The 13,689-nt window shown below is 48.2% G+C and overlaps 1 protein-coding gene across 1 annotated transcript in view; it reads right to left on the bottom strand.

Annotated features, from left to right (window-relative positions):
• The window catches only part of NCBP3 (nuclear cap binding subunit 3), a 354,604-nt gene that overhangs the window by 35,976 nt on the left and 304,939 nt on the right, over positions 1–13,689 (bottom strand). The window contains exon 12 of the mRNA XM_086954548.1: positions 9,047–9,202. Coding sequence (XP_086810674.1) covers positions 9,047–9,202 — 156 coding nt within the window. The remainder of the gene's footprint in view (positions 1–9,046; positions 9,203–13,689) is intronic.

The following is a 13,689-nucleotide window of genomic DNA, read 5'->3' as shown; positions in this document are numbered from 1 at the left end:
ACTAGCACTCGTGGGAAGTGCTCGTTCAGAATTTTTTTTAAAAGTACATGAGACAGAAAATAAAATGAGACAAGTGGAAGAATACGAATCCTGGGCACTGCTCTGTGGGAGTTAACAATTGACAAAAAGGCGGGACCAAAAAATAGATTAACCACTTACAAGCAAGGAATTTTTAAAGACACTGACAAATAAAAAGCAGAAGGTGGGCTGCAAGCCCACAAAACAGGATCCAACATGTCTTGGAAGAAACAGCGCAAGCGCTGTTTAGACTCAACCTAAGTATTTTTTTTTTTTTTACATCTCTGTCCTGTGAAGAGATGATCTTAGCACATTTAAGCCTTTTGTTGAAGCCATTTTCAGGTAAAAACAAAACAAGGAAAAACACTTTCTTGCTCACCACATTTTTCCCAATTTTTCAAAAAAAAAAAAAATGTTAGCCATATTTTGGCTAATTTTATAAGTCCCCTCCACGCTAATTAACTAACTCTGGGCACTTTTTGAATCCGCAAAATGTAGAGAAAAAAATTATAAAAATTTGGACAGGCTACCGTTTGTGGACAAAAAGTCTATGGTTAAAGCTTAAGCTTTAAGAGCCGTAAACATCAATTAAAGGGCTCAACTCTGGGGGTGGAAAAGCCTTCGCAGCTGAGGGGTTAAAGATACCTGCTTGCCTCAAGTCGTCATTGTAAACTTGCAGCTTCTTTGGTATACTTTTCTTTCTCTTTGGGGGTGCTTTTGGCCGAGAACAGGTCAAACTATTCACCTCAGCTGTTGAATCCTTCCAGCCTTAGGCCATGATGAGCTCTTCCAGCACTGTTTTTCAGTTACTGTTTGAGAGTACAGCTTCTATTACAGACTTTGGGGTCCATCACAAAAAGTACAAAACTCATTTATTTTTCTGTTTGTGAAATCATTGGTGCTTTATTTTAAACCATAAACAGAATATAAGAATATCTGTGCCCAGGTCATGATTCTAGACTGCATTTCAAACTGCAAATACTTCTGTTTAAAAAATATTCGTGGAAAATAAACGACCATCAAAGCCAGACTGTGTGTCTTTTTATTTAACTGCGTTAGGCCTATTTATCTCGGCAAAATCAATAAATCTACTGCTGCAGAAAACAAAATACCCAGGAAATGGTGTCAGAAGGTATGCTTCACACTAAGAGAAACCTAAGCATTCTTCATTTAAGAATTCTGTAAGTTGGCCCTGTAAGATCACTTAGCCAGTTGGAATTTTCTTTAGTATTCACAAACACTATAACAGTTGAGGAATACTGCCCCTAAGCATAGAGCAGGGAATCCCAGGAGAAGGGAAGGATGTGTCTATCTTGGTATCCAAGTCAACACTGCTATGAACTAATCTCTAGGTTGCAGCCATACGCGTCCCAGAAATTGTGACAGTACTCAACAGGGTGGAAATGGATGGCCTGTAATAGAACGGATCATGGGTTTGTTTTCAAGGAGACAGAACGCCTTGCCATAGCACGTAGTAAGGGAAACACTTTATTTCATAATATATTGCTGAATTGGTGCAATGCTAGTGTGGCAAGACTCTTAATTGAGAAAAGTGATTGTAATATATCATTAGCATGATGAAATGCGTTACGTACCTGTAACAGCAGTTATCCAGTGTTGGTGTCTTTCATAGATTCACATGCCTGAATCATTCCCCGTCGCCGAGACGGGAGCCTCCGGTACATAAAAAAGTAATGTCCTAAGGACATACATAGAGAACATAGGCCGAAGGGCCTCCCCTTAGGGGCCTTTCCACGTCCTTATGTAAAAAGGACCGAACTCTCATCGTTAGCCAATCAGCTCCGACCTCCCTCTAGAACCTTCCCGGGAGGAGCCTCAGTCCCTCAGATTTTCGTACGCACCCAGCTAGGGTGTCGCAATGTAGACATAGAGGTACGTGAGTCCTTACCGGGGAGGCGGGAGGGTTGCATGTGAATCTATGAAAGACACCAACACTGGATAACTGCTGTTACAGGTAAGTAACGCATTTCTTATCCAGTATTTGGGTGTCTTTCATAGATTCACATGCCTGAATCAGAGTAGCCAGCAGTTATACATGCATAGTGGTAAAGCACATTCTTACATCCAGCAGTTTAGCAGGAATGTCAGACAATATGAGAGAAACCATGGCAGTATACAGTCATGAATACAGTAGAAAACCATGAAGAATGTGCATACCTGGATGGCGGGATGAAGTAAGGCTCACCTTATTGGAATAGATGGCGTAGCACCGCTTGTCCCACTGCAGCATCCTTCTGCAGTTCGATGTCCAAGCAGTAATGCCTGGAGAAGGTGTGCGGGGACTTCCAGGTCGCCGCTCGGCAAATGTCTAAGACTGTCACCCCAGCGAAGAGCGCCGCCGATGCGGACATCGCTCTGGTGGAGTGGGCAGCCATCCGGTCCGTTAAAGGCCGTCCGGCTTGATCATGGCAAAACGCAATCGCTGACGAAATCCAGCGGGAGATGCTCTGTTTTGTAAGGGGCAAACCCACCCGTGGGTTGCTGTATGCTACAAACAGTTGAGAAGACTTTCTGAGATCTTTGGTTCTGTCCAAGTAGAATTTGAGACATCGTTTGAGGTCCAATGAATGCAGCGCCCTTTCTGCTGCTGTGGAAGGGTTCGCAAAGAAGGACTTGAGGACAATTGGTTCGTTCAGGTGAAAGTCTGAAGGCACTTTCGGTATAAATTTTGGGTTGGGCCTGAGCACCACTCTGTCGTGTCTGAATTGGAGATACGGTTCCTGAATGGACAGTGCTTGAAGTTCGCTGACTCTCCTGGCTGACGTCAGGGCGAGCAAGAGCGCCGTTTTCCAGGACAGATGTTTGATAGAGGCCCGGTGGATGGGCTCGAACGGATGCTTCATGAGTTGGTTGAGCACCAAGTTCAACTGCCAGGTTGGAGGGACTTTCCGAGGCCTCGGAAAGGATCTGTAGAGTCCCTTTAGAAATTGTTTTATCAGCCGACTGGACCACAGTGAAGGCCCTGATGAGGACCTGGTGAATCTAGAGATCGCTGCCAAATGAACCTTAATGGAAGCGTGAGCCAGTCCCGATTGTGCCAGGTGGAGGAGGTACGGCAGCAGCTGTACCGGGGTAATCCGTAGCGGTTGTAAACCCTGGTCCGAACACCACATGCAGAACCTTTTCCACTTGAGCGAGTAGGTCTTATTCGTACTGCCCGCCCTTGCCTTGGCTAGAACGTCCCTGCAGTCCTGCGGGATCTCTAGGTCTTCGAACTCTCTGTGCTCAGGAGCCAGGCCGATAATTTGAGCGAGCGGAGGTTCGGGTGGTGTACCTGGCCTCCGGACATCGTTAAGAGGTTCGGGTGTTGTCGCAGGTGAATCGGGGGCCTGATGGAGAGGCGAAGCAGATCCGAGAACCAGTGTTGTCTCGGCCAAAACGGAGCAATCAGGATTATGGTGCACGGCTCTGTCTTCATTTTCCGGAGGAGCCTTGGTATCATCGGGAACGGAGGAAAAGCGTACGCAAACACGCTGAACCAGCCGATGGAAAAAGCATTTCCCAACGACCCCTGTTGGGGATGCCAGCTTGCGTAGCTTGGGCATTTGGCGTTCCCCGCTGTTGCGAAGAGATCGATCTTCGGGGCTCCCCATTGCGAGAAGATGTGGGCCAAAGTGTCGTCGTTCAGCTTCCATTCGTGGGAGAGAGAGCTCTGCCTGCTGAGGGCGTCCGCGATGGTATTGTCCTTTCCGGGAACGTATTCCGCCTTGAGTGATATTCCGTTCAACACCAGCCAGTTCCAGATTTTCTGCGATTCTCGTGAGAGAGAAAGAGATCGCGTCCCCCCTTGTTTGTTCAGGTAGTGCATCGTTGTGGTGTTGTCTGTTTTGACGAGCACTGGGGAAGTCCTGATTCGTGGCAAGAACGCTTGCAGAGCCAGAGACACTGCTCTCAGCTCCAAGAGGTTGATATGCAGTAGTTTCTCTTGGGCCTCCCATTTGCCGCTGACTCGAAGGTCTAATAGAACAGCGCCCCAGCCTTCCAGGGAGGCATCCGTCGTGATAACCAGAGGGGCCGGCGGAAGGAGGAACGGCAAGCCGGCTGTCAGGTGCTTCCGCCTTCTCCACCACAGAAGGGCCTTTGAAATGGCCGGTGTGATCTTGATAATGTCCTCGAACGAGCCGGAACTCTGCGTCCATTGCCTCGCTAGAGCTTCTTGCAAGGGACGCATGCGGAGCCTGCAGTGTGGTATGAGGAGAATGCAGGAGGACAACATTCCGAGCAGGGAGGTGAATGTCCTGACTTTGATGCGAGACTTCGCGGCCACTGCCGTGGCCAGAGACAGTATCTTGTCCGTCCTCTCCTCCGAGGGGAAGGCCTTTGCGCACTCCGTGTCCAAGGTAGCCCCTAGGAAAGTAATCCTCGTTGATGGAGTAGTGTAGGATTTTTTGAGGTTGATCGTCAGACCCAGCTGCTGAAAAAGTGCGGTGCAGGCGTTGGAGGAAGCGGTCGCGCCCCCTGGAGAGGGTGCCTTTACCAGCCAGTCGTCCAGGTAGGGGAATACCTGGTGGCCTCTTTGCCGCAGGAAGGCTGCCACCGGTGCCAGGCACTTCGTGAAGATAAGTGGTGCGGACTTGAGGCCGAAAGGCAGGACCTTGAACTGATAATGTCTGCCTGCTACCTCGAACCGTAGGAACCTCCTGTGTCTTTTGAGGATGGGGATGTGGTAGTAGGCGTCCTGTAAGTCCAGGGAGGTCATGGAATCTCCCCTTTCCAGCGCTCCCAGGATCTCTTGGATCGTTACCATCCGGAAGGATTGACTCCGAAGGAAGGCGTTGAGCGCCCGGAGGTCCAAGATTGGTCTCCACTTGTCCCCCTTTTGTTTTACCAGGAAGAAGTGGGAGTAAAATCCCGTCCCCTTCTGGGACGCCGGGACCTTTTCGATGGCCCCTTTTTCTAACATGGCGGTGACTTCCTTGAGAAGGAGGTGCAGGTGTTTGTGAGCACGCTTCAGGGGAGGTGTATTGGGAGGGGTGTTGGTGAATTCGAGGGAATGTCCAAATTGTATTATCTGTAGTACCCACCGATCCGTAGTGATTTTTCGCCAATTGGGGAGGAAGTGGGTTAGTTTTCCTCCAATTTGAAAGGATTGAGACGGTGGTGGGACTGGCTGGAGTAAATGGTCACTGGCGGCCGCCAGTGCCCTTCTTGGCGGATTTGCCTCTGAAGGAGGACCTCCCATAGGACGACTGTCGGTTCTGCTGCTTGTGCTGGGACTGATTCCTGTTGCTGTATGAGTAGGATGACCTGTTTTGGTAGGAACCTCTGTAGGAGTATTGACCCCTGGAGCGGCCACCCCGAAACGACTGGTTCCGGGACTGTAGGGAGCCCAGCGCCCTTGCGGTGTCGGTACCCTTCTTAATGGCCTGTAGTGCTTCGTCGATCTTTTCCCCAAAAAGATACTGACCATCGAACGGCATGTCCAGCACCTTCGATTGGACTTCCTGTCGGAAAGACGTAGCCTTGAGCCAGCCTTGGCGGCGGAGCACGGCGGCCCCGGCCAACTGACGGAATCCAGTCATGGCTGCGTCGATGGCGCAGTCGATGATCTCCGCAGCAGAGTGTTGTCCTTCCGCCACGAGAGCTTTAACCTCGTTCTGGACCGTGTCAGGCAGTTCTTGCAAGTAGGGGGCAATGTCTTCCCATAGCTGGCGGTTGTAGCGCCCTAGCAGGGCGATGGAATTCGCCACCTTGATGGTCATGGCGGACGTGGTAGAGAACCGTTTGCCTATGGTGTCCAGTTTTCTGCCTTCCTTGTCCGGCGGGGCGGACAGTGGCGAGGATGGGTTGCGGGATTGTTTTTGGGCGCTTGAGTCACCACCGAATCCGGTTTTGGGTGGCCGTTAAGGCAGGCTGGCGCCGTAAGCGGGGCCTTATATTTCTTGTCCAGGCGCGGAACCACCGCAGGCACCGAGGCAGGTGTTAGCATTAACTTCTTGCCTTACTCCCACAGAAAGTCTATAACTGGAATAGACTTGGCCGATTTCTGGCTGTGTTCCTTGAAGTCATGGAGGAAGCATTCTGTTTCCGTGGATTCCACCGCCATGTGAAACCTCTTAGCCGCCCTGTCCACTAGTTTGTGGAAACCCCCAACGTCTGTCGCTTCTGTTTGGCGCGGTTGCGGGGAAGCCGGGGGTGACGAATGCTGGGACGACGCAGCATCGGCCTCATCGTCGTGCTGGTCAGAGTCGACGTCTTGTACCTCACCTTCCTCCAAGTCCGCCTCCTCTTCCTCGTCCTCAGAGGATTCCTCTACCTGAGGTTGGGGTCGAGCACGAGGCTGGGGTTGGTTCCGAGGCCGGCCCTGGAGAGCGGAAGGACGCGAGGCAGACGGTGGCGCCTGGGTGACCGGTACTTGTGCTCCGCTGTCGGCATCCGGGAACCGTTGCTTATAGTCCTGTACAAGGCAGCGCAAGTCGTTGACCGTGCGGACACTTGTGTGTACGGAATGTTCCTGGTACGTGACTTCCTCATGGTCCTCGTGAAGGTCCGGGAAAGAGGTGGCCGGATCGGGCTGGTTTTCCTCCTCGGAATCCTCACTTTGTAGAATTACCTGCGGGGGGAATGCCTCCACCCTGCTGGGAGACGTTGATTCCGGTGTGATCTGCGCCCCGATTTGCCCTGAGCGGCAGGCACCCCCTTCGTTGTAGAGGGAACCGAGGAAGGCGGGATCGAGTGGATGGAGACCTCGACCAACCTGGACTCCTTCCATGATGGCGCCGGAGTCCCTTCCGACGACGTGCCGTTGGATGGCGCGTCAGCCGCCGACGAGGCCTTGGTTTGGGTTGACGACGTCAACGATTTCGACACTGTCGTGGGGACAGGCGATTTCGGTGACAATTCCACCGTCGACTTTCTCTTGTTAGAGCCTTCTGCTTGTGATTTCTTCGGTGAAGGCGGACCTTTCGAACTTGACTTTGACTGTTTAGGTGACGATGACGCAGACAGCGGGGACACCGTCGACGGCCCTGTTTTCGTTTTAGACGAAGACTTCAAAGGAATGGTAGAGGAGACAGGCGCGCCTGAGGACGCGGTAGTGGTCGTTGTGGCCGTTGCGGAGGGCGATGAGGCCGTAGTAGTCGACACAGTGGTCGAGACCGAGGTGGTCCGCTTAGTAGACGGAGCGGGTCTCTTGAACCTTTGGTCATCTCGAACAGACACGGAAGAGGTAGTGGAACGTGCCTCCGAAGGTTTCCTGTGCGCCTTCTTAGGAGGAGTGTCTGTCTCTCCAGGGGACTGCACCCTGGGTCTCTTCTTGGAGACTTTGGAGGACGCGGAGACACTACTCTCTGAAGATTCCAGAGTGTCTCGGTCCTTAAGCCTGTCGAGCCATTCGAGAAGGCGGGCCTCTCTTTCCTTCACAGTCTTTTTTGGGAAGGCTTTACACACCCTACACTTGTCAGAGACGTGGTCAGGGTACAGGCAATACAAGCACAGATCGTGCTTATCCTCCGCGTTGATCCGCTTCTTGCCGCAGGAGGAACAGGCCCTGAGAAGGGCTTTCTTTTGCGAGTCCGCCATGGATGAAGCCTTTTTATTGGAATCCGACATGGAAGACGGCAGTCGAAGATATTTACACCTTTGAAAAAAGGGACTTCCAAAGAAGTTTGGAGACTTTGAAGCAAAAAACCTGAGGAGCTCAGGTTGGAGACTCCCTAGCACAACGTGCGGTAGAAAATCTGAGGGACTGAGGCTCCTCCCGGGAAGGTTCTAGAGGGAGGTCGGAGCTGATTGGCTAACGATGAGAGTTCGGTCCTTTTTACATAAGGACGTGGAAAGTCCCCTAAGGGGAGGCCCTTCGGCCTATGTTCTCTATGTATGTCCTTAGGACATTACTTTTTTATGTACCGGAGGCTCCCGTCTCGGCGACGGGGAATGATTCAGGCATGTGAATCTATGAAAGACACCCAAATACTGGATAAATAGTTAGATTTCACCCCATTTCACATTTGAAATGTGAAGTGATCACTCCTTGTTGAAAGATTATGTGTGGACAAATCAAGCTATGAAGTGGTATAATTTACATAAAACTTTATTATACTGAAACACTTAATAAGAAATAAAGGTGCATAGATCAGGACACTTGTCTACACAGCTTATCAATAAGACTTCAGGCTGAACGCTTTAGTTCAGACTTTTGCATGGACTCCAATGAAGGTCACAGTACATTTGAGAAGCCTAGGTTCAGTGGCTAAGGTAGCCCTGATTCGCATAATAGGGTGAATATTCTTTGAGGTGTTGTGAGAAATCTTTAATCATTGGAATTGTATAAAGATGCCTGTGAATGACTTGTAACTGGCAATAAGAGCAACAACATTACATTTTATAGATCAAATTTGCAAACCAGATTTAGCTCAATAAAGAGGTAGCACCGACTCTGGACACGTCCTTGGGTCCTCATGGTTCTTTTGACACCACATACAGTTCCTTTTCAGCTAAAAGGTGCACATCTCAGGATGTACATGCCTTCCAGAACCAAATTCAATATCAGGAAGCCAGGCTGTCATTTTCAGCAGCAGACGCTATGTGGGAGCCTCCTGCATGGCATCCCTGGCAGAAGAGTGTCTGATTCCAATTAGACAGAATTAAAGTGTTTCCCCACCTAACAGGTCAAACACAGACACATGCCCAGGAAGGCACCATACACTGTGTATTGGAACATGGACCATGTACGTTTATTGTCACAAGTCTTCAAGGAAATCCCTTTGACTCTGGCTTAGGATTCAGTCTGTCTTCACCAAAACATGAAAATACATCAGCACCACTTTGGTCAATTTCTTCCTACCTGTGTCCACTGCCTTGACTATTATTAAACAAGGGCTATGATTCTGGTTCAGGACATTTGCCCCTCAATGTCATTGCTGTGAAGCGTGTTTTCAAGAAATGCTCGGCTATTCATGCAAAGTGTCAACATTTGTTTTAGTGGAAGCAGATTACAGCCTTTATGCAATGGTCAGAGATGGATAATAATATTTGTTCTGATATTCACATAGAGCGGGATACAAACCTGATCTCTTTTCTTTCACTTCAGAGTACAGATTCTTTCCATCTTGCTTTGGAATTCCGAGCCTACTGTGCACGTCAGTCAGAGGTTCCCGGCGGGTACTGGGTGACTTGCTGACGTCTGGCGATCGTGCTCTCTTCCCCAGCCTTTGCCGAACATCTGGAAATATAGTGTCAGCTGTCAGCTGCTGTGCATCTTACCAAAATACATGGAAACCAGCAAAGAACAACAACAAATACAAGAGCTGTTAATCAAAAGCAAAGATACTTCATAGTTCCAACGCACACCTTTAAAGGGAACATAACACTATGGAAGGAGAAATGCGAACTGTGACTATATCTTGAGGGTGTTTCAGGAGGCTAAAACATGGATATTTCAGTTTAGAATATGCATTCACGCCTTCTGCTTGCACCTTGCGAAGGAGTGGACTCTATCGATATAAAAGGCTGTGGGAGCTGTGTGGTGCATAGATTTCAACTGAGATCATCAGCATTGCAGGTGATGAGAGGTAAAGGAACACAACATTATAGTAAGGCAGAAAGTGGCATGCAATTAACGAGGGCTTCCTTTGTAGAAGGCTACGTGTAGCTTGGTGACCACCCATGCGATGCCAAATACCTGAATAAACAAACCGAGAAAGTCCAATTTCTAGATGAGCTTAGGCACTCATTTATGTGCTGCCTACAGTTTTGTTACACCCCGAAGACGGAGGGGCGAGGCATAATAGTAGAGAAGCCTGGACGTCATTTGGGGGTCGCAGCTGCGACCCCTGGCTTGCCCCTTGCTATCCTTCGCACTGCCTCTGAGGGCCCTGGCCACAGACGTGGCAAAATCAGTGCCAGGGACACAAGGGTAGCTGGGACACCACACTTTATTTTCTGTCAATTTTTTATTACATTAATAGTGAATAAATAAAATATATTATTCGCTAATAATGTGATGAAAATGGAGTACACTAAGCTGGAATATGCCCCTTCAGAGCAGCTGAGGTAAGTAAAAAATGTTTTTAAATGTATGTTGTGTGCGTGCTTGCGGGTGAGTGTTTATGTGTGAGAGAGTTTATATGTATGTATGTGTGTGTGAGTGAAAGTGGAGGTCAAAGGGCGTGTGACTTCACTTCCGCTACCCCTGGCATTTTGGTGAATTGACGTCCATGTAACCAAGGGACATAAATAAAAAAAAGCACAGACTCGCAATAAAGGTTTGAGAAAACAGTCAGGTCTCCAGACAGATGTCAATCATTACACAAATGACTGCTAATATGGCCACTAGATCAAGGCACACATTATGCTGGTTGGAAATAGGCTCAGAAAGGTTTCTTCAAAAGAAGCGTTCATTCGAATAACTCTGAAGGAGACCCTCTCATAAGCCTTGCCCCTTCAAGCAAAAGACTGCACCTGCACCAGAACAAACTCTTCCTACCCAGTTCCCATATTTTCCAACGTGTACAGCTTACGTGTGCTCCAACAGGATTGGGTGGGAGAGGAAACCTGGACTAAGGCAACTCAAAGCAACTTTAAGATATTTCTCCATTTCATCCTGCAGTTTGCAAATATTCTGAAACTTGGCTATAAAACCAGATGGGGCTGAATAGACTTCAACAATGAAATGACAAAGAACTTTCATACTGAATGCAGCATCCTTACAAAAGGAAGTATTTAGATCTGGGTCTTCCAACCTTTTTTTTTAGTGCTGGTGGACGTGTGGGAAGGAGGGGGTAGAATGCTTTATTAACCAGTGACTCAAGTCTGTTAAGAGAGAAAACCTAACCCTCCCAAGGAAGGTCTTGAAACAATGAAAAATATGGGGCAAAAAGGGACATGTCTTAGCACAGTTTATTGGTAATTGATTAAAAAGTCTTATAGGAATTTCTAAAGGGAAATTACAAATGAGAACAGAGGTATTTTTTGAGAGCTCATTCAGGTCAGGTGCAGGGACACCACTACATGATAGAAATAAGTCTGAGATGAATTGTTACTTTCTGATATTTGTGAATTTCTCAGCTTTGGCTGGATAGCTATGCATGCTGCTGGTAAGCCAGGGTGTGCACTCTGAAAGCGCTACACGTTCACTTGTGGACCACTGGTACGCGTAAGGTGCAAAAGAGGGGCATTGTTAATCCTCTGTGGATGTGCTACTAGCACTTTATCAGTGCACAGTGCTGCACGCTCCTAACATTCACTATTGTGTTTAAACTGGAGATATGAGGCATGGAGAAAAATATTTGGCTAGAATTACAAAATTGGACAAGCAAGGAATGATCCCGGTATATCTGGTTTCCAATTGTGCAAGCCAGCTGCTAGATGGATACACCGCTCTCCCATTTTACATCAAAGGTCACTGCTTTGTCACATGCATGCACCAGTGGAACAACATGGCTACTGGAAGAGGGCGCCTTATCTTACCTTTCTTTTCTTGCAGATGCTAGGCAATATCAGTCAAAAAGCATTGGCAAAGCCAATAGATCAACAAGGTGAGACCTATCGGCTTTGCCAATGCTTGTTCAGGTGTGTTGCAATTTAAAGTGTACAGGGCTCCCCAGGACTCAAGGATGAACTGAGAAGTGAATAATTAAGCTTTCATGTGTGGTCAGTGGAGACGCCGGGTCAGTCTAATCTCCGTTTGGACACCCCTGGAATGCAGGAGACCAGGAAGACCCCTCCCACTGATTCACAACTAGCCAGTAGAATTTGGGGCAATGAGCCCCCCAGAATCTTGGCATCGAAAAGGGATGCGGTGCTGTCCCCGTATGGACCATCACAGCCTTGGCAAGACTACGGAGGAGAAGATGGATAAGGCAGGGAGATTTCCTTAAGCTCTCTAGTGTTGTGACCTCGATTTCCAGAACAATTGCTACTCTTCTCTTCAGCCAATCCATGGTCCCCATGTGCATTCACACCTCGCTCATAACGGGATCCCTGCTTTATATTCTCACGTACAGCTAAATACACACACAGTAACTCTGCCAGTGTATACACACCCTAAACAGTAACCAGAACTTCTTCCTCAGAATCCACCACAATACTCTGCCAACGCAAAGCAGAACTAAACACACAGCAGCTCCATATACTTTAGTAGCTGATCAGACTTTTTTGGGCTGCCTAGTCTCAACCAGAGTGGGCGGACCTTGCGATGCTCACTTGCAGTCCTATAATGCAAACTAGCAGTCCGTCAGAACATTACTGCACGGAGATAAACACTTCACACGGAAACAAAGGATGGGTGACAAAGGACTATGAATGGGACAAGTCAGAAAAAGTTACTTACCCGTAACAATCACTTTTGCAGATTGTCGTTCAGTTGTCTCACGCCCACATAGCACACACACTCCTGCCATCTAGTGCTGGTTCAGAAGGTTACAAGTTGTTTTTTCTTCAGCGAATGAGTTTCAGTTTTGAGATGACTCATCCTCCCTCCCTCGGAGAGCCACAATGCAGAACATCTCAGGCTCCTTCCAAGATTCCCCTTGTATACTGGGAGGGAGCAGGGCCAACGTGAATCTGCAGCACTACAAGCCGCAAACCGATCGGTACCGGTACCTTTTGCAGCAAGTGTAGCCCTAAATCATATGCGTTGGGCAGAATGAAAAGCAATGCCTCTGAGTGGGAATGGAAGACGTGTGTAAAGTCATTCCCCTGTGCTTCTTGGTGTGGGTAAATGCCCATACAATTACTTAGTGAATGTGTGGCTAGCAGACCAAATGTCAACTAGAGGGATATTGCCTAGACAGCCATGGTGGCAACGTTTTCTTTTTAGGTCTGGCCTGACAGGTCCTTTGCCGACTGATCTTATGTGATCAACCTAAGATAAGTGGTTTCAGGAGCACTACAGAGATAAGCTTTTGCTACGCCCATTTGTAGGTGCACAAGCATACATGTATTTGCCCATAAATTGTGTGATTCCACAGAAAAATGCTTACACTTCACACAAGAGTGATCATTTTGTGTGTTTACCCAGCTGCATGAGCCAGCAACAGTATGTCCGCCTAGAGAAGGCTCAGTAATGCAAATAAATGCAATTTTACAATACCCAGAAGCCTGAGCTTTCAGAGAACCCCATCCCCCTACTCTCCACCTCCCTTGTAATGCTGCTAAAGTGTCTTCGAATAGTAGATACTTTATGGTGTTTGTTTTTCTCTGGCAGCAGCAGAGATCCCCCTCTGTCATTAAATTGAGAGCAGTGCAGATGCCCTTGGCTATACTAATCTACATGTGTTTTTAGGTCTGCCTACACAGCACAGCTGTCACTGTACTTTATGTGATCAACAAAACGGAGTTTTCAGAGTTTTCAGGATTTTCTGAGGTTCAAAGACCGACCCAAACGGGAATTGTATCTCGATACTATTGGAAAACCTTTTGATAGGGCCCTGTACTTCAGATTCAGAATAGGAACCCTTCCTCTTAATTCCTTCACCTCACGATGGAAATCTCGTGTGGAATTGACAGAGCTCTGCCCAGCATGCCTCGCTAAACCAGAGACATTGGCACATTTTATGTTTGAGTGCAGCGAGTATGCAACACCAAGGAGGGTCTGGCTTAAAAACTTATGTCGACAGTTGGGTACCAGGAGTCATGAGGCAGCAATTAGGATACTTATATCTGACAGTCGTGTGTCCTATGTTTGTGCTTTAGCCAAATTTTTATCAT

Source organism: Lissotriton vulgaris, chromosome 2_1 (assembly GCF_964263255.1).
Source record: "Lissotriton vulgaris chromosome 2_1, aLisVul1.2, whole genome shotgun sequence".
Classification (NCBI taxonomy): domain Eukaryota; kingdom Metazoa; phylum Chordata; class Amphibia; order Caudata; family Salamandridae; genus Lissotriton; species Lissotriton vulgaris.
This window is presented reverse-complemented; position numbering and strand designations above follow the sequence as displayed.